Source organism: Erythrolamprus reginae, chromosome 6 (assembly GCF_031021105.1).
Source record: "Erythrolamprus reginae isolate rEryReg1 chromosome 6, rEryReg1.hap1, whole genome shotgun sequence".
Classification (NCBI taxonomy): Eukaryota; Metazoa; Chordata; class Lepidosauria; order Squamata; family Dipsadidae; genus Erythrolamprus; species Erythrolamprus reginae.
The window spans coordinates 62,897,084-62,923,736 of NC_091955.1; the positions used below are offsets into that span (position 1 = coordinate 62,897,084).

General features: G+C 37.8%; 1 protein-coding gene across 5 annotated transcripts in view; it reads left to right on the forward strand.

The window, feature by feature from the left end:
* LUC7L2 (LUC7 like 2, pre-mRNA splicing factor) overlaps positions 1-26,653 on the forward strand; it is a 53,520-nt gene that overhangs the window by 11,723 nt on the left and 15,144 nt on the right. For 2 of the 5 annotated variants that reach the window (XM_070756014.1, XM_070756015.1), the window contains exons 2-7: positions 9,668-9,738; positions 11,490-11,584; positions 21,924-22,022; positions 23,522-23,632; positions 24,459-24,602; positions 25,242-25,418. In XM_070756014.1, coding sequence (XP_070612115.1) covers positions 9,681-9,738; positions 11,490-11,584; positions 21,924-22,022; positions 23,522-23,632; positions 24,459-24,602; positions 25,242-25,418 — 684 coding nt within the window. In that variant the 5' untranslated portion in view covers positions 9,668-9,680. Of the gene's footprint in view, positions 1-9,667; positions 9,739-11,489; positions 11,585-20,913; positions 20,979-21,923; positions 22,023-23,521; positions 23,633-24,458; positions 24,603-25,241; positions 25,419-26,653 lie in introns of all 5 variants that reach the window. The other 3 variants (XM_070756017.1, XM_070756016.1, XM_070756013.1) reach the window with 3 other exon arrangements.

Genomic DNA, 26,653 nt, shown 5'->3' on the forward strand with positions numbered 1-26,653 from the left:
ATGTATGTGCTGTTTGTTTTTTAAGTATCATAGGGTTTTTAGTTTTTTAATATTAGATTTGTACCATTATAATATTGTTTTTGTCGTTTTTGTGAGCCACCCCGAGTCTTCGGAGAGGGGCGGCATACAAATCTAATAAATTATTATTATTATTATTATTATTATTATTATTATTATTATTATTATTCCTCTTAATTTCTGGAATAAGTTGTTCCAGGTATTGATTTTAGTGGACATGTTCTCTAGGTGTTTCTTATAGAAGAGGCTCCAATCCAAAGTTATTCTGAGGTATTTGGGCTGAGGATCATAGGGAATAAGTTGTTATTCAGGTAGGCTTTGGGGTGGCATTGGTGAGTTTGTTATTGAGATGGAAACAGTGGACACTGTTTTGCTGACACTTGGTATGAATCTCGAGTGAGCAAAGAATTTTCCCAAAGATTTCAGATCCTCAGAGAGGAGGCAGTCCAAAATCTCCAAGTGTTTATCTTGCGCTGCAAGGGCTAGGTCATCTGCATATCCAAATCTTGTTGCTGGCATATCTGATATAAAGTTTGAACAGTGTGGATGCCAGTACAGAACCTTGTGGAAGGCCATTGTTGAGTCCAACATTGTCCCACAAAATGGTCTGAAAGGATCTATCGCTGAGGGAAATGGTATAAGGATTGAAGATGGTAAGACAGATATCTCAGATTTGCACATCAGAAAAAGCAGTTTTAAAAATCAATGTCAGGAATCTTCAGGGCCCTGAAATGAATAAGCTATATGACTTGGCTCAAAAGGCAGGACGAAGTGAGCTAGTATTCAAACCTTGGAATTAGCTTTAAAAGTGTAGGATTCCTAGGGAGAAGATATAGGAAGTCACCATGTGAGAATTAGTTCAAGTGTCAAAAGTTTTTTATGATTTAGACCTGTGAATCTTTTTTATTTTGTCAAGCATGTATTAGATAACAGATATAAGTATAAACACAACTATGAATACATGAAATTGATACAAATAAAAAGGAACATTAGGACAGGGACAGTAAACATGCTGGTGCGTTTATGCACGCCCCTTAAAGACCTCTTAGCAATGGGGTGAGGTCAACAGTAGACCCCCCAAAAAAGGATAAAGTTTTGGAGGTTTGGGGAAGAAACCAGAGTCAGGTGTAATTCCCAGCATTAATGATTCTGTTACTGAAGTCGTATTTTCTGCTATCAAGTTTGATGTGATTTGGCATAAGTTTGATTAATCAAATTCTCAAAAAAAATTAATTCTGAACCTTTTCTTTAACACAGCCCCCCTTTAAATACCTTTGGTGGCCCACAGCCTATGGGCATGGACCCCCAAAAATTAACTAAAGATTTAAATCATAAAATTTCTTCAGGGATCTCCTGTGATGACATTATGGCTCTCAGTGTTCCAGGGACCGCAGATTGAGTACTGATTTAGAACAACACAAACAACAGAAACTACTCATTAACATAAAATAGAGGTTCTGGAAGTCCTTTATTATTGAATCAGTATTTGTGTAGTTTCAAAGTTCATGTCAAATGAACTTTTTTTTGCTTTTACAAAATGTTTTCTTAGTATACAAGGTCAGCAAGTCCAACCCCTTGCCTAAGCAGCAATGCAAAAGCTGTAAATGCTTATGTCTAATAAAAAAAAATTCCTAAAAAAACCTGAGGGAAAAAACCCCAATTTACTATTTTTTAAAGCAAAAAAAAATTTACTTGAACAATTGAAGGAACAAGGCAGGCAGATTCAGTTGCTCTCCAAGGAGATCGATTGCACAGTTGCTTGCAAGGAGATGGATTGCAGGTTGCAATCCAGACAAAGCAAGGCAGGCATTGTAACCAGCGACTCAGGATTAAGTCCAAAGAGTAAAAGTAAGCCAGCTGAAGGCTGGGGGAGGGGGAGGGGGTGGTTAGCCAGGCTGCAAGCGCTTTAAATGGCTACGTCTAATAAAAAAAATCCTTTAAAAAACCCCAATTTACTATTGTCTAAAAGCCAAAAAAAGGTTACCCAATTAAATGAACAAGGAGGCCAGGTGAGGTATCAGCAAAACAAGTACCTATGCCCATGTGGCAAAGGGGAAAAACTTGGATGAGTCGAAAGAGATAAGTGGCAGGAAAAGTGTCCTTTTTTTAAAAAAAAGGAAAAGTGGTGCGGGGGCGATTGGACGGCAGCGGTGCAGGGACCAGATCAGTTCGGGGGCATGGCCGGCCAGCCATTGCTCCTGGTGTGGCGAGCAACCAGCAACAGCTCCTTGCCTGAACCAGGAGCATTTCACCCATCTCAAACCTAAATATTTAAGAAAGTAAAAGTGAGTTTTGGATTTCTTAGCAGAATATGTGTGCACAATTATTGGGCAACTATTAGTTTGCAGCATTATTATGAAACTAAATGAATGTTTGCTCATCTCACTCATTAATTTTCATCTGTTAAAAAGAATAATAAATACCGTAACTCAAAATTTACAAATAAACATTTCTGAAATTTAAAAAACAATATACCCACCCTCATTTCTTGATCTGTTTTATTATTTTTTTGTGCAGCAGCAACCACAGCCTTCCAGACACTGTTCAAAGGGGTGTACTTTTTTCTTTCACTGTAAGTCTCCCGTTTAAGAAGGGCCCACAAGTTCTCAATAAGGTTTAGGTCAGGTGAGGAAGGGGGCACGCCATTATTCTTTCATCTTAAAGCCTTTACTAGCTACCATGCAGTGCAGAACTTCGATGCATGTGATGGAGTATTGTCCTGCATAAAAGTCATAGTCTTCTTGAAAGATGCAGACTTTTTCCTGTACCACTGTGTGAAGAAAGTATCTTCTAAAAACTGGTTTTGGGAGTTGATTTTGAGTCCATCTTCAACCCAGAAAGCTCCAACTAGCTCATCTTTAATAATACCAGCTCATACCAGTACCACATCTTCAACCTGCTTGTGTCTTGCTCAAAGTGGAGCTCTGTGCCTGTTAGTGATCCAGCCACAGGCCCACGCAAGTAGTCTGTCAAGAGTCTCTCTCATCAGTCCATAAAACCTTTATAAAATCTGTCTTCAGATATTTCTTGGCTTAGTCTTGGCTTTTTAACTTATATGTCTTATTCAGTCATGGTCAAGATTCAGCCTTCCTTACCTTGGACAATGTATCTGAGCACTGAGCACCTTGTACTTCTGGGCACTCCAGGTAGGTTGCAGTTCTGGAATATGACAGTAGCTTCATATTTGATTCTTCTCAATCTTTGGCAGTTAGTGTGTGTGTGTGTGTGTGTGTGTGTGTGTGAGGGTATTCCGCTTGTATGCGCACACAAGAGGGAGGGAGAAAAAGAGATAGAAATGAGAAAATAGTGAGGGGAGAGAATGAGAGAGGGGGAAAAGAAAAACAAATGAGAGAGAAAGGGAGAGGGAGAGAGAAATGAGAGAAGTGGACAGAAAGAGAAAGGGAAATGAGAAGGGGAGGGAGAGAAAGGGGGAAGAAAAAAAACAAATGAGAGAGAGAATGAGAGAAAAGGAGAAAGAGAAAAGAAATGACGGAGAGAATGAGAGAGGAAAAAAACAATTGAGAGCAAGAAGAGTGAGAGGGAGCAGGAGGGAGAGAATGACAGCTGAAAAGGGAAAGGAAAGAAAAGGAAAGAAAAAGAAAAAAAATTGAGAAGGAGAGAGAGAAATGAGAGTAAAGATGAGAGAGAGAGATGAGAAAATGATGGGAGAAAAAGAAACAAAAGAGAAGGGAGAGGGAGGGAGAAATGTGAGAGAAGGGGGTGAGAAAAGAAAGAGGAGATAGGGAGCGGGGGAAAAGAACAGAAATGGAGGAGAGAGAGAGAGAGATTTCTCACAGAAAACACTGGGAGCCACAAAACCTGTGTAGGTGTGGTTGGGGTCATGTGAGTGGGTTGGGGTGCCCTTGAGTTGGCCATGCCCACCCAGATTTTGTGGCTCCCAGTGTTTTCTGTGGGAAATGGGTCCAAATAGCTCTTGACTGTTTAAGGTTGCCAATCCCTGCACTAAGTATTCAGTTTTCTCACCTAATTTTGCGCGCAGTGTATATAACTCTCTCATAGATGAATGCTTAAAGAGCTATAGGCAGAGATACATTGAGTTACGAAACAGAACCTATAAGTATCCATACATTGCTGAAATAGAAATACAACCATACAACCCCAGAGTAAATGACAATTGTAGTTCAACTATACCTGGAAAGCAATGGTTTTTCTCCACCTTTTTTTAAATAGAAGTGCTGCTCATCAAGCTATCCATATTCTTGTGTTATTTCATTAGCTCAGATTATTATAATGGTGTGAATTAAGATTTGGACTCATGCAGATAAACTGTCATAAATACTGTACATTACTGCTTCTTTTTATGACATTGTATCAAGTGACTATAAAACTATGTAGATGGTTTATGATGTTGCTAAAAACTGTAGAAATAACAATCCCACCAAATTGGTCAGTATCTCTTTTAGTGAGTTGTGCTCCAGAATCACATTCCTCCCTTCCAGACAAAAACCACACTAAAATTACTGTAAGTAAAAGTTGACAAAAAAACTCACCATGCAAGGAGAATGTGCTTAGGAATGGTTACATAGTAAATGCAAATATAATTTCTATATTTGTACAACAAAGTTGACAGACAAATATAATGGTTGGAACCATTGTAGTGATTCTTTCTTAAAAGGTTTACTAAAATCAACTGCTGCATATAATGAGGATTTTCTGTAGAAAACATAATTTACCAAATTGTGGCTCGGAGAAAACTGTCCAGTTTTACCAAATAAAGAAAAGAGAAATTATTTGTGTTGAAAGCAGTTGAAATACTGCGTTTTAAATGCAGTATTGATACGATCAATTACCCAGAACAAACATTATGAGTGATTATTTATTTAATGTTAGAGGACAGGTCTTGTCCTAGATTGGTAACTGGCTAAATTGTAGGAAGCAAAGGGTGGCAATAAATGGACAATTCTTTGGATGGAAAGAAGTAAGAAGTGGTGTACCCCAAGGTTCAGTTTTGGGACCTTTACTTTTTAATTTATTCATTAATGATCTGGATGTAGAAGTAAATAGTGAGGTAGCAAAGTTTGCTGACGACATTAAATTGTTCCGGGTAGTGAAAGAAACTGATTGTCGGAAGCTCCAGAAGGATCTCTCGAAATTGAGTGATTGGGCAACAAAGTGGCAAATGCATTTTAACCTAAACAAGTGCAAAGTTATGCACATTGGGGCAAAGAACCCCAATTATACCTACCAACTGATGGGGACAAAACATTCCAAGACAACCCAAGAAAGGGATCTTGGGGTTTTGGTGGACAGCTCAATGAAGATGTCAACCCAGTGCGCAGCAACAGTAAAAAAAGCAAATTCCATGCTTGGCATGATTAGGAAGGGAATTGAAAATAGGTCAGCAAGTGTTGTATTGCCTCTGTACAAATCGATGGTGAGATCACACTTGGAATACTGTGTACAGTTCTGGACACCGCACCTCAAGAAGGATATAATGGAACTGGAAAAGGTGCAAAAAAGGGCAACAAGAATGATAAAGGAAATGGAGCACCTCCCTTATGATACCAGGTTACAACGACTTGGTCTCTTCAGCCTTTAAAGATAGCGTTTAAGGGGTGACTTGATCGAAGTGTATAAAATCATGCATGGGATAGAAAAGGTGGATAGAGAAAAAATATTTTCTCTATCACACAATACTAGGATAAAGGGGCACTCCCTAAAGCTCATAGGTAAGAAAGTGAGGACAAATCAAGGGAAATATTTCTTCACCCAGAGGGTCGTTGGTTTATGGAATTCACTTCCAGAAGAGGTCGTGACAGCTGTCAGCCTTGATAGCTTCAAGGCAGGATTAGACAGATTCATGGATGCCAAGCATATAGGTGGTTATTGAAACGGATGTCCAAGTGCTGCCTCTATGTTGGTTGAGGCAGGCAGGATTCCCTTGAGTACCATTTGTTAGGGGTCAAGGGAAAGGGAGGGTCTTGCCTTCTCTTTCTGCTCAAGATCCCCATGGATAATTGGTGAGCCACTGTGTGACACAGAATGCTGGACTCGATGGGCTTTGGCCTGATTCAGCATGGCTCTTCTTATGTTCTTAATAATAGTTTAGCATAGTTTTGTAATAAATATTCAAAGTGGCTAAACAAGTTTTAATATCTGCATAAGTACCAAATGCCACGTATAATCTTTCCACTACATGAATAGACTAATTCTACCTATTTGTTATTCTGTACGCAGTGATGCATACACAATTATATGAACAAAAAAATGTTCTTGTTCATCAGATATAAAAAGTCACCACCTGTGTAATCGGTTATTTCTTTTTAAACAATTGGTGCTTTTTTCTGAAATATTTTATGCCCTATTTTGAAACATAGTTTCTGCTAAAGTAGGGATTTGAGAGATTTGTATAATTGGTTTTGCAAGTAATCATTTAAGTGTAGTTCCAAGAAGAATTAAAGTCTATTTGATTAACACACACAGAGAGAGCAAGAGTCATATTTGCTTTTTCCATGGTAGGGGAAGCAGTAATCTGGACAGTTATCAAAAAATGAAAACTTTCTTGGGTTTTATAGATTATTTCTGTTCCACAAATAGAGAAACCTCAATCTATAATTATTGAAATAGCTAAGTGTGGACATGCATGTGGTCTTTATAGACACCCTTCTTACACTATCTGTAATAGGTATACCAGATTAAAATATTATAGTGTAATACCATGTTTTCCCAAAAATAAGACACTGTCTTATATATTTTTTTGAACCCAAAATAAGCACTTGGCCTTATTTTGGAGGTCTTACATACCAGTATGAAGCAGGGCGTGAGTGGCCCCTTGTGCCAGCTTCACGAAGGGTTACAGCAGGCCAGCCCACCATTCAGGAAACAGCTGTTTCACAGATGCTGCTCAGGCCGCCACCTCCAGCGAGCATAACCACTTTTGCAGCCAATTGCAGCTGCAATTGGCTGCAAAAAAGCTGGAGGCCAAGCAATGCATCCTACACATTTCACACCCTCCTTACCTAACAGTGACAGTCATAGTAGGCAGTTCCACCCACAGAACAGCTTCCTTATGGGTACCATTCAGGTGGCCGTCTCCAGCAAGCACAGCCATTTTTCTAGCCAGATGTGGCTGCAAAAGAAGCCGGAGGTCGAGCAATGCACTCTACACGCCTCGCACCCTCCTTACCTAACAGTGACAGTCACAGCAGGCAGTTCCGTCCACAGAACAGGTGCCTCATAGGTGCTGTTCAGGCCACCACCTCCAGCAAGCATGGATGCTTTTGCCATCGATTGTGGACACAAAAGCAGCAGGAGACCAAGCAATGCACACCTTGCACTGTCTTCTGAATGGTACTGTAGCAGAAGCTATCCACAATTTTATTTTAACATTATTTTGTCCCAACCCACATGGATAAAGGTAAAAAAAATGTGGATAGCTGTTGCTACAGTACCCTTTGGAAGGCCAACGCAAAGTGGGAGTATCCTGCTGCAGAAATGGCAGTGCCCATGGAGTAGTTTTGGGGAGAAGGCAAATGGGACCCCCCCCCCCCCCTTTTGGCTCTCCAAGGATCTTTCCAAGAACCAAGTGGCAGAACTCAAGCAGAGAAATGTCCTGCAGGCTTACAGGAGAAAAGTTGATGCTAAGAGGAGCCAGGGCGAGAGAAAAGTCCAGTGCCACCCCAACGCTCTTCTTTCCTTGGAAGTAGAGTTTTGGGAAGGGGAAATGGTGCTTCCAGCCATGGTGGATATGTCAGTATGTATATAAAAAGCACAGAATGAGGGAGCCAGCAGCCGCAGATTAAGGAGCTTTGTAGAATGTTATGCCTACACACAAAGTTTGGCGAGGGAGGGGGAACAGATACTTCCCTTTCTCGTCATTGTTTTCCTTGGAAATATTTGAGAATCAGACCAGAGGAAAGAGCCATGCAAGGAGATGCTGCCACCTGCAGAGACACAGGCAAACAGTGAAGTTCATTATACTTATAGTAAGTGAAATTAATAGAAAATAATAATTTATATGAAACCAATTATCAAATTGAGAAAGTTAAACATACCATATTTTTGAGGTACAAGACGCACCAGACTAAGACGCACCTAAATTTACAGGAGGAAAACAAGAAAAAATAGTTTTTAGCCTTTGTGAATTTTGTTTTCGCCCTTTCCAACTCCCAGAAACACTCTGCAGGACTCCACACGTTTCGTTTTCCCCAAAAATGGCCCGGTTTTGGACTCCCAAGCCCTCCGTGAGTTATGGTTTTGCCCTCCTAGCCCCCCAGAAGCACTCTGCAGATCTCCACACGGTCCATTTTTGCGAAAAACGGACCTGGTTTTTTTGGCATGTCGCATTTTCGCCTTCCTAGGTCCTCAGAAGCGCTCTGCAGTGCTTTGCACATCCCATTTTCACCAAAAACATGCCCCTTTTTGGCCTGCATAATGCTCCTGGTAGTCGTGGAAGGGAAAAACGCAATATGTGGAGGAATTGGGAGCTCAAAAACACACCCGTTTTTCCAAAATGAGGACATGCTTTGTTCTTCTGTGGGGAGGGGCAGGGACGGTGAAAATGCAATGCATGGAGGGCTTGGGAGCCCAAAATTAGGCTGTGCGAAGGGCTGCAGAGTGCTTCTGGGGACCTGTGAGGGCAAAAACGTGACACATGTTTATACTCCAAAAATTATGGTATATCTTGTACTCCGAAAAATACAGTATATCTTTATGTATTCAAATAGTTGAATGCTTACAACAATAGAATGTTACCTGAAAAAATATGCACACTTTTAGTTTATTTTTCTAGAAAATATGTAGTTAAATGTATAAATGTATGTATTGTAGGCAGATTTACTATTTACTTATATGTATTGGTAATAAACATGAAATTGGATGAGTATTTCCAGATTCCTCTAAATTATCATTTGGTGGAAAACACATGCTTTAGGCAGCTAATTGTTATTATCATGAAATTATGTTGTAAAATAAAAAGTAATATAGGAATTGACTTCATAGGATTTTTAAAAATGAGATGCAAGTAGTATATACAGTAGTTGCTTCCATATTTATGAAGTAATGAAATATGGTTTGGGCCAGACATTACTTTTTAAAGAAACTTACAGTTTCTGAAGAACACTAAATTTGTTCATATACATTCATTGTGACAATTGTAAGAATTGTCAACAGAATATACAACAATAAAAAGAAAATGTTAATTCTCATTTCTCTTTCAGTTACCATTGTTATTCAATATTGATGAATAATTCTCTTTTTCAAAATTTGTATTTTAAAATGTTTAAAAATTGATAATCCATGCAAGTATATTTTAATATTGATTTTGCATTTTGAGATAGGTTTTATCTGGAAACAAATGGGTTTTTAAAATGAAAAGCGTTTTAAACAAGGCTGGAAATACATTTGAAATTCTAGGTACTGGGATAACATTTTTAAGCAGATTCCTAGGTTGTTTAAAGTGGAACATAAACAGGACATTGGGGCCTAGTAATCAGAATATTTTCCAGCTATAATTTAGGTAACTTTTCCTAACAAAATCTCCCTTGACTCATTGCTATCAGGCACAAATACTTCAGGTTTCCAATTACTCTTTACCTTCACAATGTATTTCTAGACACTGTAATTAAAATGCTGGCAGAGTTTATTATATACAAACTGAACAATATAGCCCCTTGTTTTATTTATAAAGGTTCAATGTATCTATGCCTGCCTACTTCATTCTGCAAGGGAGTGTCAGAAAGGCCCCGCATTCGCCGAGCCGTGAGTTATTGCTAACTTTTCAGATGTGTTAATGTGGAACCAACAATTTGTGTCTTTAAAAAGAGAGGAAAACTGGTGGGAAAATATCCCAGTTCCTCATTTTCTGCAGTAGTAGGTGTGGATTTTAAAGACAATTCTAAATTTTCATTAGTATAAAATTACTAAATCTAAAAACCCAGCTTCTGAAAACCTATTGTTGAACTACTCTGAAGCTTGAATTGCTTATTTGACTAACTTTGATAAACATTGATATCAGAAACAAATACTTGAGCAGAGTACAGCCCATCTGAAAATGTTACATCATAGTTCTTTTTTAGGGCAAGTAGTTATTTTGAAATTGCATAATAGGCTGGTTAGATTAGAATTTTGAAGTGTAGAATTGTTGCATAGGCTTAAATTCTTCCACGTTTATGGGAATAGGATAGTGGCTAATTTTTTTTTATGTTAAACCTTTTCCCTTTTTGAAATGAATAGTGTTGAGATAAAGTTTCAAAACTCTTGGGGGTTTTTTCCCAGCAGTGATATTCTGCTTCAGTAATTCACCAGTAGGTTTTCATTTTATATAATCATAATTTAAAATCAATTTTTAAAAACCCTGGAAATACAAGGATTGTATCTGGTTCTGCATCTTTAGACTGAAAATACATTTTATGGAACTATCTTTTTCAATTCTGAGACAGTGAATACTCTGCTGCCCATTGTCTTAGGGGGGGGGGAACCTGCAATAAATCAGTAGCCAGTGTTTTGCATATCATTTGGATAAAACTTTTCCAAACTTGTTTATAAAAGTTTCAATTTATCTTTAAGATGTTATTTAGCAATGATGGCGAACCTATCGCCCGCGTGCCACAGGTGGCACTCAGAGCCATATCTGAGGGCACACAAGATGTTGCCCTATGTCAGTTCCAGCGCGCATACACACACTGGGCAGCTGATTTTCAGCCTTCTTTTCAGCCATTTTCGCTCTCCCCAGGCTTTAGGAAACCCTCATAAAGCCTGGGAATGGCGAAAAATGTCCCAATGGACCAACCAAATGTTCAGTTGTGTGAATCTCCCCAGCCTCCTTTTCGCTGTCAGAGGTCTTCAGGAACTTCTTCAGCTTTGGACAATTGCAGCCAGGCCTCATACACTTTGGCCCATTTTTTCTGCAGCCGGCAAGGCTTTCCTAAAAGGGGGGGAGGTTGTGTGCATGCATAGGGGAGGGCATTTTATTATGGGTGTGCGTGCACATGGAGCTGTTTTGGCAGCTGAGGCAAAAAAGATTTGCTATGACTGTTATATAGTCAGATAAAGGATTTCAACTCTCTTGAATAATGCTGTTTGCAGGCATTGTTTTCCCATTGATATAGTACAGTGTGCTTTTAAAAAAACCTTCAATATGTATTGCCCCTGACTAAAGTAAATGGATCAGTGCTACAGGTTAGATCTTGAAGAATTGACAGCAGGAATTCAGTAAACATCAGAAAATGTATAAATGTTTTGAAGGCTGTTGATGGTAAAATAATCAATTTTACTAGGAATGTTAATTTATGCCTCTCATAAATCTGTTTTAGAAGCAATGAATTTTCACCTAGTATAGAATTAGAAACTTGCATCCATTGCGGAAGTTGAAATGATATAGTCTTAATATTTTTCCTTTTGTGAAAAGCAGAATATTCTTTTGAACAGAAGTAAAAATATATGAGAAATATGAATGCTTTATACAAGATTACATGATTCTCTAATTGAAAACTTATATTTCTATGTTGCAGGAGATACTACACGTCAGCGAATTAAATTCAGTGATGACAGAGTGTGCAAAAGTCATCTTCTCAACTGTTGCCCTCATGATGTCCTCTCAGGAACAGTGCGTATTCTTTATTCATAATATTATAGCCATAATATTAAATTGTAAGTTAAGATACATATTTATCTCTGCAGAAGTACTCAAACTAATTCATCTTATTTTTGATTGTGTATTTATATTATAAAATTAAGGTATAGAGATTTGCAGCAATCTAGATTTAAAAAATGGAAACTGGGATAGGGCACAAATATGGGCATGCATACTGGACATATCAGGAGCAAAGTAAATCAAAAACAGATTTTTCTGAGATGGTAAATAGCTGTTGCCCAAACCCAGAAAAGGACTCTAATTTTTAAGAGTTTGTGACAAGTATGATCTGTGAATTGACATAAGTCATGTATAACTTTTTTGCTTTGAATCCAGATTGCTTAATAAAATACAGTATGTTGCATTATTTTTATGATGAAATTGGGAATAAAAATAGATATGCGGCATTTAACAAAAACAAAAAACCTGGATGCACCAATAAATACCAGTTTTACTTCTCTAATAATATAATTCTAAGTATTAGTATAGAAAACTATCTGTTATTTTTCATGCTAATCTTATTTATTTATTTATTTATTTTAATTTAATTTATTCGATTTTTATGCCGCCCTTCTCCTTAGACTCAGGGCGGCTTACAACATGTTAGTAATAGCACTGTTTAACAGAGCCAGCATATTGCCCCCACAATCTGGGTCCTCATTTTACCCATCTCAGAAGGCTGAGTCAACCTTGAGCCGGTGATGAGATTTGAACCGCTGACCTACAGATCTACAGTTAGCTTCAGTGGCCTGCAGTACAGCACTCTACCTGCTGCGCCACCATGGCTTAATCTTCCATTAAAAGTTATTTTTCTGTGATTTTCACTTATCAGTTTCCTTTGCAAAACATATTTTTTAATTACTCCCTTTAGTTCCCTTCTGCTGGAAAACATTATAACTTTGAATAAAACAGATTTAATGTCTAAAATTCAGAATTGAAGACATCCAGAATTGCCTTTTGTTTATTTATTTATTTATACTATTTGAGTTAATATTAATACTAATTATAGTTAATAATAGATTAATATAATTAATTCATATTTGGGGTAAAATTGTTTATCACAAAACAAGTCAATGATTTAAAATTGACCAGACCTTATTAGCGGTAGAATTCATATAGTAATGAAATATTTTGCATGTGTCATAGGTTATTGCATTGATATTTTAAATATTTCATATTAAAATAGACTGAAAACAGTTGCCCGTGCTATAACTTGTAAGAAACATTGCACACCGTTTTCCTTCAATGGCACCTGATAAAATTGTTCCAAGGAATGTTTTGTTCTTCAAATTGCTATTTGGCTGCCTGTGGGCTATTTTTTTTGTACTGTTGCAAGTGATGCATGGAATCACTTACTGTTATTGCTGATTTTTATTATTACATTTTAACTGTTTTTATTGTTGTTGTATTTATTCCTATTGTAAGCTGCTCAGAGTCTGTTTGGAGTGAGCGGCATATAAATACAATAAATAAGTAAATGTTCTTGTTTGACAAATTTTATTATAAAAGTCTAACTCAGTATTTTCAATGTAACTGAATTGGGGGATATAAAATAATTTATATGATTATGATTAGCTTTTGCTGGTCTTAAAGGTCACAGTTATAATATACAGAACTGAAAAACAGAAATCCAGTTTTAACTTTAAGAAAAATCCTGAATAAAATTATTATACATCTGCAAAAAAGCAGAAAAATAAATAACAAATTAAATTTTAATTCATGCATTTGGAAACTTGTTAATTAACTGCAAAAAAATCACTAATGCTATAATGTATTATTTTCCTATTATTTAATCAGTTAGCATGCAAAAATGCACACAGATGAAATTTGCCTTTAAGTACATAATATTTAAAGATTTACAGCAAGATAGAATAGGTTTGTTACCATGAAGCATACAATAATTGAAATCTAATTCTTCTGGCTAAACTATAGCTTACCAGCCCTCCAGATTTATATAAGTCCTGAATTGCAAGTATTCATTTAAGAGTCTGTTAATATACAGTGTTCCCTCGATTTTTGTGGGGGATGCATTCCGAGACAGCCCGTGAAAGTCGAATTTCCGCGAAGTAGAGATGCTTCCTTTCTTCCTCCCCCTCCCTCCTCCATTCCTGGTTTTACTTAACCCCAGAACCCTCAGGGGCAACAGGGTGGCAATCTGGGGGCTTTGCTGCACTCTAGGGCGCAGGTGGTGGCGGCAGAGGCTGGAGTGGAGGCCGCGCATCTCAGCTACTCGGCGGCCCGCACATACCTGCTACTGCTGCTGCTGCCACCGCCGATTTTGCCACTGCTGGGCCCCTCAGCTGTTTGGCAGCTCATGTGACCTCTGCTGCCGCTGCTGCCGCAGATCTTGCCACCACTGGGCCTCTCAGCTGTCTCACAGCCCACGTGTCTTCTGTCAGTCACAGCGGCGGCAGGAGGTGCAATCTGGGCAGCGGTGGCAGACACGTGGGCCGCCAAACAGCTGAGAGGCCCGGTGGCGCTGAAATCGGCAGCAGCAAAATTGGCGGTGGCATCCTGAAAGTGGAGGAGCAGCTCCCAGGATATCCCTCCGGCTTGCCCGTCATTGTTAGGACGCTGACCAACCCAAACCGTCGGCCCCCTTTGCTGCTGCAGGCGGGTAGCCGCCCATCGTCGGGCTGTCTTGTGCCTCCGGATCCGGAGGCTCACCCGTGACTACCGAGGGCTCCTCCCCAAGCAGCGCCGGTGCCAAAAGAAGACAGGTCCTGCAAGGGGGCTGACTCTTGGCCGCCGCTGCCCAGATTGCACCTCCTGCCACCATGGCAGCCAACAGAAGACACGTGGGCCGCCAAATAGCTGAGGGGCCCTGCAGCGGCGAAATCAGCAGCAGCAAAATTGGCGGCAGCGGGTGGCAGTAAGGCTCTTCAAGTGGAGCATACCAACGCTCCGAGAATTAAAGGGGGAGGATTGGGAGGATTGGGCGGAAGTGGAACTTTTATTTAAAGATGGCTTCTTTAAATACATTTTTAAAATTAAAAAAATACCATGGGTTTTCAAAAATTTTATTTATTTATTTATTTTTTGAAAACACGTGGTATAGGCTTTCCGTGAAAGTCAAACCCGCGAAAGTCGAGGGACCACGGTATAATTTTTTTTCAAAGGCCATCCAGAACGTGTGCTTTTTTACTGCTTGTGGCTCTGATTTTAAGTCTGCTTTTGCTATAACTATTCAGCATCTTTAAGGTTCTATTGCTTTATCTCTTTTTGCCAGCCTCAAGCTTTTATTGACTAATTGATTAGTATCCTACAATGCTCAAGAAGGCTTTGAAGCAGGGGTCTCAAACTCGTGGCCCGTAGGCCAACTGCGGCCCTCGGGATAATAGTTTGCGGCCCCCACCTCAATATCAAAGTTTAATGTTAGTGCGGCCCGAATTTGATACGAATGGCACTTTTCAGTGTTGAGTGCAGAGCTGAATGAACCTACCAATCACGATGGGGTATATTGCTCTCGGAGGAGGGACATCAGCTGGGCTTATTGCATACTTGTGCAATTATCCTGGGCTCAGAAGAGGAGGCAGCCGCGGAAATTGCTACTCAGCGAGACAGGAAAAAAAAGCGGAAAAGACGCATCAGCTAAAGTTTAGCCACTAAACACTGAAACAGTAGCAGTAATCTGTAGCACTGATCCATTTACTTTAGTCAGGGGCAATACATATTGAAGTTTTTTTTTAAAGCACACTGTACTATATCACTGGGAAAACAATGCCTGCAAACAGCATTATTCAAGAGAGTTGAAATCCTTTATCTGATTTTACAACAGTCATAGCAAATCTTTTTGTGGAATTAGATATTACACAGCCACAAACATTTTCTTTTTCAAAGCCTGCAGTGAAGAGAAAGGTTGGTGATGAGCACAGACAATTTTAGGAAAAGTGGGAAGTGCAATATTTATTTGTTAAGCACAAGGGCATCTCAACGTGTCTTATTTGCACAGAGAAAGTTGTGGTGCACAAAGAATACAATTTGAAATGTCATTACACAACTAGACATGCTGAGGATCAGATCCAGGGGCTTAAAGCACAGAAGGTTTCGTTCTTTTTTAGAGGAAATTGAGTCAGAATATGGGGATGCACTCTACTTCGCTGAGGTACATTGGCTTAGCAGGGGAAACATTGAAGAGATTTTTTTGAGTTGAGAACGGAAGTGAAAACCTTCATGGAGAAAGATGGGGTTGCGCTAAGTGAACCAAAATGGCTTCTGGATTTTTTTTGTTGATATCAATATATGAGCTTAATGTACTGAACAAGAAGTTACAAGGCTAGGGGCAACTTGTCAGTGCTGCCTATGACAACATGAGAGCATTCTCTACAAAACGTATGTTATGGAAAGCCCTGCTTCCTCAGACAAACCATTGCCATTTCGCAGCATGCAAGGCACTCATGGATGCAGGCATACCATTCAGTGGTGGGGAGTATATGAATGTCGTTTTGAAGCTACAGGAGGAATTTGATCACAGATTTGCAGACTTTAAGACGCACAGAGGCACATTTCAAATTTTTGCAGACCCCTTCTCCTTTGATGTGCCAGATTCCCCTCCTGTGCTTCAAATGGTGCTCACTGATCTGCAGTGCAACTCTGAACTCAAAGCCAAATTCAGGGAGGTGAGTGGAAAAGCAGACAAGCTCAAGCAATTTTTGAGAGAATTGCCCCCTAGCTTCCCTGAGCTTTTCCAAATGTTCAAGCGGACCGTGTGTCTTTTTGGGAGCACATATTTGTGCGAAAAGCTCTTCTCTACCTTGAACTTCAATAAGTCCAAGTACAGATCCAGACTTACTGATGAGCATCTTCATGCCCTACTGAGGGTCTCAACTGCTTCCTACTTTAAGCCAAATGTGGCTCGGCTATGCGAGAGTAAGCGCTCCCAGATCTCTAGCAGCAAGAAGTAGGCAGAAGAAGCCATGTTCAAAGCTGTTTATGTTCAATGTTCCATTCGTGTTCAGAAAGTTAAATGTTAAAGAACTGTTAACACAGACATTTGAATCTGAATAATGATAATTACATTTCTCTAGTCAGCAACCTTATGTGGTTTCTTCAGTCTTCTATGCTGTATTATTATTATTTTCATTTTATTTATTACTGATTTATTTATTTATTTTCTTATGAATTTGTTAATTTATTTTTAACACAAAATAAGATGAAAAAATAAAGACATTTGATAACATTGGAATGTTTTTGTAAGAGCTTTTCTTGTGGAAAACCTGATGCGGCCCAGCCTCACCCAGCCTCTACTTCCAGCAACCCCCGGGTAAATTGAGTTTGAGACCCCTGCTTTAGAGTAAAAATCTGCCTATAGCAATAGCCCGGTAAGGTGGTTCTTCTGTGAGAATTAGTGGCTTGATTGCACAGAGTGAATTTCCAAGAGTGTAAAGGGACGACTTAGGTCTATGTCTTTTCAGTCTAGATCTTAGTAACCCAACAACACTGAATCTGAACAAAGTAAACACTGAATCTAGATTAAATTGGTAATGCTACAATTCTGCTAAAGTCAGCGAGATATCCCAATTATTGTTAATATGTTCTCATTGATTTAAAAGGGTTAAAAATAATGATATAGGCAGAAACATGGATAGGTTTGCAAAACAATAAGTATTAGGTTTTGTTTTTTTTAAATTTGTCATTGATCACCTCTGACGTAATAAGATTTAATGAAGGTCAAAACACCTCAGAACATAAGTGTATTATTGGGGGGGGATCCTTCCAAATAACTCTTATGTCTGCAGTCTTATATAGCGCTCCCTTTTATTTTTTATTTACAATTATCATGTAAAATTGGATTGAGGGAAAGTGACTTGAAAGGTAGTTTGATGTACAAACCAGGGTACCATAGGTTTTAATTCTTAGGCATTTAAAGTTGGCTAGGTGATTCAACCCAACCTATTTCACTATGTTGAATTTTAGAATATTAATATGTACACTGCTTGAATTGATCAAAAATATAGGTGAGAGAAAAATAAATAAGGTACTAGGCACAGACGTTAAGCAGAGACTTTAAAAAATAGAAAAGAGTGTACCAGACAACCAATAGCACACCACTAGAGAAGGAGCTATCAGGAAACTGGGCATAAGCACCTGAGTGTCTGCTACCCGGTCAAGAACAACATTGACCTATATGGAGATTGCCAGGGTAGGAAGATGAAAGGACAATCTAAGAAAATGGAGCTTCCCTATACATTTCTATGAATATGGAGCATTTCACATATGCTACAGTGCATACGATGTTCTTGTATGCATAGAAGAAGAGTCATGCTGGTGAGAGAAAATGCTGTCAATGTGGCCTAATACAGTGGTACCTCGGTACTCGAACGCTTTGGTTCTCATACATTTTGGATACCGAACAAAATTTTCGGCAAAAATTTGCTTCGGTATCTGAACAAAAATTCGGATACCGAACAGCCACAGAAAATTTTGTTTATTATCCGAAATGAGGGGACGGGATGAGAAGGAATGGGAGTCGGAATCCGACACGCCCATCCTGGCCGCCCACTAAACAGCCTCCCAGTCGTGCTCCAAGCTGTAGGAAGGGGGGGGTGGCTGCAATACTGGCAGTTTCGGGGGGGGGCTCCTTTCCTCAGTGGTTCGTCTTGTTCCCTTTAAGCAGCTACACCAACTTTCTCCTTCCCGACGGCGGCGGCGGCTTTCCTTCGAGCAGCAGCAGCGACGGGAACGTCAGTGGCTTCCCTTTCTTATGTCACATTCCCGGCGCTGCTGCTGCTCTAAGGAAAGCCGCCGCCGTCGCCACCGCCGGAAAGGAGAAAGTTGGTGTAACTGCTTAAAGGGAAGAAGATGAACCACTGAGGAAAGGAGCCCCCCCCCCCCCCCGAAACTGCCGGTATTGCAGCTGCCCCCACCCTTACTACAGCTTGGAGTGCTTAGACCTCAGATCTTTATCCCATAGGAAATAAAGGAAATAGGGGCTGGAAACCAATTAAACCCATTTCCATTATTTCCTATGGGATAAATTAATTCGATACTCGACCAAATCGGTTCTTGACCACACTTCTGGAACGAATTGTGGTCGAGAACCGAGGTACCACTGTACTGGATGAATGTCATCTAATTTTAATCCTATTTATTTTCAGTACTTTTCATATGTGCTATATCTTTATAACCCAATTTACACATATTGAATGGTATATGTCCATAATTTGAAGATGCTTCTAGCATGAATGAAGTGAAAAGCACTTAATATTCATCATTACTGTACTATTATTATTTGAAGTTATATCCTCTATCTTATTTTTCCCCACCTCAAGTAATTGGGCTGAGAGAGACTGACTGACACAAAGTCACCTGATGACCTTCTGTGGCTGAAGGTTGACTGGAACCTGGGCCTCTACTTCCTAGTCCAACACTTTAACCATTAAATTGACTCTCAATTAATTAAAACTGTTTTCTCTATCCTTTTACCAGTCTTAATTTCTCATAAAAGAGTTGTTCATTGGACTTGAGTATTTTGATTGTGATATTCCATCCTTCTGGTAAAATGAGGACCCGGATTGTGGGGGCAATAGCCTAGCTCTGTTTAAAAAGTGCTATTGCTAACATGTTGTAAGCCGCCCTGAGTCTAAGGAGAAGGGCGGCATAAAAATTGAATAAATAAATAAAATAAATAAATATTACAGATAACCATAAATATTAAGCATAGTCTTTTAAATAGAATCATTTTATCATAAGACATTTTTAAAGTGTATACATTCTTTAATGCAGTTCATATCACAAGTCTTCATTTTTAAATCTATATATTGGAATGATCACCCACTTTTTGGTATCCATTTACCTAACATTAGACTGGCTAGTAAACATAGATAATTTAATAATTTGTGATGTTTTATTATGGACAGTGCTAAAATTATTAAGCAGTTTTCTTGTGAAAGACCTTTTTGCAAATGATTACAAGTAAAATATAGTTCATATCTCTAAATTGTCTGGACTTGGATTTTTCACTTTCTTTATCTTTTTTCTTGTCCACACTTTACCTGCCCAGTAGTACTTTGTATAGTCTCTTAGTTACATTAGAGGTAGAAAAGTAGGCAAAACTTTGGTGGTTTATTTAGTAAGCCAAAGAATCAAAGAAACTGGTGGTAGAGAATAAAGGGGAATCCAATTGAGAATAACTTGGAGCCCCAGGCTTAAATTACAATGGAAGAAGGATCAGACAACTTAGTTGCTAAAGAGAGTTTTGAAAGAGAAATTCAGTGGTTTTCGTCTCATCTGTGGTGCATATAGGCACCCAAAATCACATTGGTGAGAGAAGTGACATATAAATTTAATAATAATAAATAATTGCTTCATATATTTTTTATGACAGCTAAATGCATATAGGTTTTAAATTATATTATAAAATATAAATTTTATATTTCATTTCTCCCCTGTCCGAGTTATGGTACCAACCATTTTAAACTGTAAACCTTTGTAATAATTTTATTGATTTATTTATAGAACATACATGGTTGCCCCTCTCATATAATGATCCCAGATGGTAAAACAGACATAAATACTAACCATCCTTTCCATCAGGCTCCAGACCAAACAGCCTGCTGGTTCCAGCTCCAGTCTAGCCCAATGATTTATTTACAATTGAATTGAATTGAATTCTTTAGTGGTCAATAAAGAATTTGTCTTTGGTGCATATGCTCTCAGTGTACATAAAAAGACAAAATATATTCATCAAGAATCATAAGGTACACAATACTTAATGATAGTTATAGGGTACAAATAAGCAATGAACTCATATTGGGAAAAATGAATATAAATCATAAGAACACAAGCAACAAAGTTACAGCCATGCATTCATAAGTGGGAGGAATGTGTAATGGGAACAATGAGAAGATTAATAGTAATGTAGACTTATTGAATAGTTTGACAGTGTTGAGGGAATTATTTGTTTAGCAGAGTGATGGAAAAACTGTTCTTGTGTATAGTTGTTCTGGTGTGCAGTGTTCTATAGCGTTATTTTGAGGGTAGACGTTGAAACAATTTATGTCCAGGATGCAGGGGTATGTAAATATTTTCATAACCCTCTTTTGGACTCGTGCAGTATTTAGGTCCTCAGTGGAAAGCAGGTTAATTGCAATTGTTTTTCCTGTAAGTCCTAATTATCCTCTGAAGTCTGTGTCTGTCTTGTTGGGTTGCAGAACTGAACCAGACAGTTGGAGGTGCAGATGACAGGCTCAATAATTCTTTTGTAGAACTGTATCAACAGCTTCTTGCCCAGTTTGAGCTTCCTAAGTTATTTTTTTATGTATTAATGTTTTTGTTTTAAAATTTACTTTATAATTTTACAGATAGTTCTCGACTTACAACCACCATTGAGCCCAAAATTTCCATTGCTAAGTGAGGCTGTTGTTAAGTGAGTTTTATCCCACTTTACTTTCTTTTTTGTTACAGTTATTAAGCGAATCACTGCAGTTGTTAAATGAATCATGCGGTTATTAAGCAAATCTGTCTTTGCTTGTTGGAAACCAGTTGGGAAGAATACAAATGATTATTACATGACCCCAAGACAGTGCAACTGTCACAAATATATTCTGGTTGCCAAGTACCCAAATTTTAATCACATAAATGTGGCAATTAATAGTAATTAAGTGGGGAAATTGGTCATATGTCATTTTTTTCAGCACCATTGTAATGTTGAGCGGTAACCAAACAAATGGTTGTAAGTCAAGGACTACATGTATAACCCATCCCCATAGGTTCTTAAAATAAAGTACTACAATCCATTCTAATTCAGGGCATCTCAGAGAACCAGTTTTGTGTAGTACTTAAAACACCAGGCTCATGTTCACAGACCCAATCACTCTGTTTCAGCCCTACAGATTGTCAGACAGTGACAATCCGCATCTGAAATTGAAAAAAGTAATACAATGGGTGTATGTTTCCACACTATATAAAAAATTAAATAACTTGGTTTGTAACTTGATTTGTTAAGCACACTAGCTTATAAGGGAAAGTATGCAAGAACTGAAAGGAAAGCTCATTCTTCCCAGGAAGAAGAATTTCTGCCAAGAGTGCTGTATTTCTTTATTTTATTATTATTATTTATTAGATTTGTATGCCGCCCCTCTCCGAAGAATATATTTAAGTGTATTGATCTACTGTTCCAGTATGGTGTCACTGAAACGTGTGGACTTTTAATGATGTGACTGATCACTTTTAAACAAAAATTTGTACAGTAATTTAAAATATATTACATTAAACAATAGATATGCCATTTGAATATTGAAATAAGAATATAATTAATATCCATTTAGGATTTCCTTGTAAAATTTTCCTTTTGTGTTGTCTTGTGTTTCAGAGAATGGATCTTGGAGAATGTCTGAAGGTTCATGATTTGGCGTTAAGAGCAGATTATGAAATTGCATCAAAAGAGCAAGACTTTTTCTTTGAACTTGATGTATGTTCTGTCACCAAATTATCTTTATATTATAAAGAGTGGAAAGAGAATTGGTAGTGCTAAAATTGTGTTAAATTTATATTTACCAACAAACAAATAAAGGGAGACTACTATAGATCTATTTCAAGCTATTTAGCTATCCATTACCCTTCTGGGATTCAAACCTGGGCTATTTACATCTTAGGTAGCTGTATTAACCTCTAAGCCATGGGCTCTCTTTGCCTTGTCAACTATACCAGGGAGAGATTGTTTTTTATCAGGGCAACGTGATCTACCCAAATATGAGACACCATACTGCTTTCGCCTTTCAGCCCAAATCCAGGAACCTTCGCAGGCAGTCGCTTCAAGTTGTCAATAAATATAAATTTAACAAAAAAAATAGTTTGTTGCAAAAGCAACTGCCTGCGAAGACGACTGGATTGGGGCTAAAAGGCAAAAGCAGTACGGTATCTCATATTTGGGTAGACCAGGTTGCTCTGATAAAAAACAATGTCTCCCCTGGTATATCCGACAAGGCAAGGAGAGCCGTGGCGTAGAGGTTAATACTTCTACTTAACATGTAAGTAGCCCAGGTTCAATTCCAGAAGAGTATTGACTAGCTGACTAGAGCTAAATAGCTTGAAATAAATCTATACTAGTCTCCCTTTATTTCTTTGTCAGTAAATATAAATTTAAGGCTAAAGTGGAAGTGCTCCGTCCCATATCTGAGTAGATCAGGTTGCCCTGATAAAAAATGATGTGGTCAAATTGTGCATTATTGTAAAATATTTAATTTAGAATTAATTTAGAATTTCTTATTACTTATCATTCTTAGTTATTAGCAAAGTGTGCAATTATTTGAAGCTGAAGTGAGAAAGATGTTTCATTTGAAATTAAAGAGCTTCAAACTTGCACATGATCTGAGTACTGTTAAGAAGGCATGCATTTTCCTACTGACACCAGATCCCATTTTATCATCTAAATACAGAAAAAGTGGAGCACAAATTAAGACCAATAGATTGTACAATAAAAATCATAAAACATTTCTACAGTAAAAAGCCATACACACACACAAACACAAATTGAAACATTGAATACAGATTTCAGATTTTTATAGATTTTCTGAAACGCCATCAAATTATATCTAATTTCTTAGGATATTTGAATAACTTCAATCTTTGAGATAGGAAACCTTCATTCCCATTTTAATTTAATTTTAATTTCTGTTAACTTGCCAGTTCTAAATCAGTGATATATGCAATTCAATGATCAAAATGATTGTTCTCATCTGTTTGATTGAACATTTGTGAATATAAGTGTTGATGTGATTATTACCTTGAAAGTAAGAATTTATGTAATGGTGGTCTCAATTTTATTTGTTTTACAATCTCCCAGAAACTTGTTAAGTATAATTAAACCAGCAATTTATACATTTAATATTTAATTCTACTGTTAATGTTTGCATTCTGAAAACGTGCTTATTTCTAGTCAGTATAATACTTTTCTGATTTATATGTTAGGCAATGGATCACCTGCAATCATTTATTGCTGACTGTGATAGGAGAACTGAAGTGGCAAAAAAAAGATTGGCTGAAACTCAAGAAGAGATCAGTGCTGAAGTGGCAGCCAAAGTAAGTACTTAATATTCACTTACTACAGGGCTTTCCCTAAGGACACCTAACTTCTATATATAGCATTTATATAAAATAATTTTATAAATCCCATTTTATATCAAATTAGTGGGTAACAAAAGACAAAATGCACAAAACTATGCATAGATTTTTTACCTGAGCAAAGTTTTTGTTGTTTTAATTTTTAGTTTTGTGTAAGTATATGCAACATGTAAATATAGATGCCTACATGTGTATAATTTGCATTACAAGGGTCTTTTAATTGAATAAAAAACAAAATATATAGAAGAGGAGTGGTGAATGCTCCTTTATTATTAGCCATGTGAAGAGGCAATTGAATGTAGCTTCTTTTTGCCTGCATGTCTGTAAGGACAAACAGTGCCTTGAAACTACAACTCCCACAGTCCATTGCTATTGGTGTGGTTGGCTGGGCCTTTTGAAGTTTGAACTTTTGAAGGACACAAATTATACATCTCTGCCTTAGTGGTATGAAGACACTTTTGTCTGTAAAGATAATCTGAGCGGAATTGAAACACTTCCCATGTTACAGTCATGTTTATTGAATATTAATTCATTTTCAGTGTTGAACATTTTGAAATGTTTCTTCTTTTTCCACATTCAAATACTATAAGCAACCTGTAAAAACATTTCTATTTATTATTGTCCAAATCTACATAGAGCATTCATAGCATTTTTCTGTGTGCTCTGGCTAGCTGAACAGAAGCACTTCATTATGGAGTGTCTTATTGCTTTATATTGATATGGCTTCTACATAGTGAGCATTAGTAATATTAGTAAATGTAAATATTGCTTTTCTCTCTGAAAGGCTGAACGAGTCCATGAATTAAATGAGGAAATTGGAAAACTGCTTGCTAAAGTTGAACAACTTGGAGCTGATGGAAATGTGGAAGAGTCTCAAAAAGTAATGGATGAAGTAGAGAAAGCAAGGGCAAAGAAAAGAGAAGCAGAGGTAATCTGATTATGTACAAAAGTATATTATTTCAGTTAGTTGGAAGGACAAATTCTTATTCATGGAGTTGATAACTAAAATAATACTTAAACTATATTCATTGTTCTCAAAATTTCAGTAAATACACACACATGCACACACCAATTGTTTACCTTTATTTTATTTGTTGTTCACCTCAATTGTACACTAGGCACAATGAACCTGTTCTACTTCTTTCCCTTTATGAAGTCTGACACATAAAGAAATCCCTTTATATGTCAGAATATTCCCTTAATCTGATTTTGGTAAACTATCACTAGTTATATCCCAAGCAAAGTTCCTTAGTACTAGAAGGATTAAAACATTCATAAAAGGATGGAACATACTCAGTCGTTTTCATTTGCCACAAAATACTGTTTAGAAAATACATTTTTTTTAAAGGGACTGTGAAGAAAACAGTACAGATGAAGAATTTTGCTTATTTACAGGTAGCAGTTATTACTCTTATAATACCTTCTGTTGGTTTCATTTTAATACGGAAACCTAACACACAACACATACAAAGAACCAAACCAATCAGCTATTGTTGATTCTGTACTTACTAAGAATGTATGGTATGTTGTTCATAGCTTAAGAAACATATTATGATGCATCTTCTAGGAAGTGTACCGAAATTCCATGCCTGCTTCCAGTTTCCAGCAGCAAAAGCTACGAGTCTGTGAAGTATGCTCAGCCTATCTTGGCCTACATGACAATGACAGGCGGCTTGCTGATCATTTTGGAGGAAAGTTGCACTTGGGTTTTATTGAAATAAGAGAAAAGCTTGAAGAACTAAGGGTAAATATATATTACTCTTTTCCAACTGTTGTGAACTGTTAATTATCAGACTATACAGTAATATACTGTTGATACCACACTTGAAATTAATATGATGAAGCTGAGAAAAAGAACCTTCCTCAAAAGAAATAGTAGAAATAGCCCTTTACTACCTTTCAAACAAAAAATTAAATTTGCATTTAAGTGATTAAACCAGAGGTGGAGCCGTGTAGTTCCAAAATGTCTATGGATATTCTCAGACATCCAGGTCATGGTTGTGATTGTTGTACCAAAGATGCTTTTTCAAGAGGCAACTGGACTTTCTGGGGGTGGGTGGGGGTGTACACACACTCATATCCTGGCAGGATAGTGGGGAATGGGAGGATTTATATTCCTTGCAGACAGCTAATCATTTGCATCCTTTTGGGTCGTTGAAGCACTTGGAGGTTTATTTGTGCTCCTAGTCCTGTAGCCTGCAATTTTTTCTCTGGAAATTCATTCATACTTCCCCACCATTCCAAGAGTCTTCATCCCAATTTGTATAGCTAAAACACATCAAGGAAGTCCTCAGAACATGTAGTCTGTAGAGATTCTCAGTCATCCAGGTCATGTGTGTCCCAAAGGTGCTTTTTTAGGAGTCACCTGGACTTCTTTATTTTTTCTTTGAGTCCAATTTCTTCGTGAAAAAGCACCTTTGGGACAACCATGACCTGGATGGCTGACTACATGTTCTGAAGGCTTCCTTGATGTGTTTTAGTTCTTTTTCTTTCCCATCTTTGCTGGTAGACAGACCTTCAGCTTGATGGTATAGGGTTCTGATGACTTCCACTTTGTGCTCCAATGGGTGGTGAGAACCAAAATGTAAATATTAATCTCTGCGGGAGAGAGGGTTTCTATAAACTTCAATGTTAAGACTTCTGTCTTCCTTAATGTGCACTGCACAGTCCAGGAAGGCTGTGGGAATCATCCGAACCCTACACCACCGAGATGTAAGTATAAATAGGTACCAGCTGGGAAATTTTTGGAGTTTGATAATGACTATTAAGAGAGTGTTTGGCAATTGAATGAAGGTATATATAACTCTCTTTTTTTGCCCAGGTGTTTGCCAACTTGCTAAGCATAGGGTCTGGGAGCATAGGCTTGCAACTACACTTGAATTACTGATAAAATGATTCACTAATAGCTGGAGTCATATTCAAACCTGTAACATACATAATATAAGTGCTCTCTTTTAAGTTAAATAGTTTCTACGACCA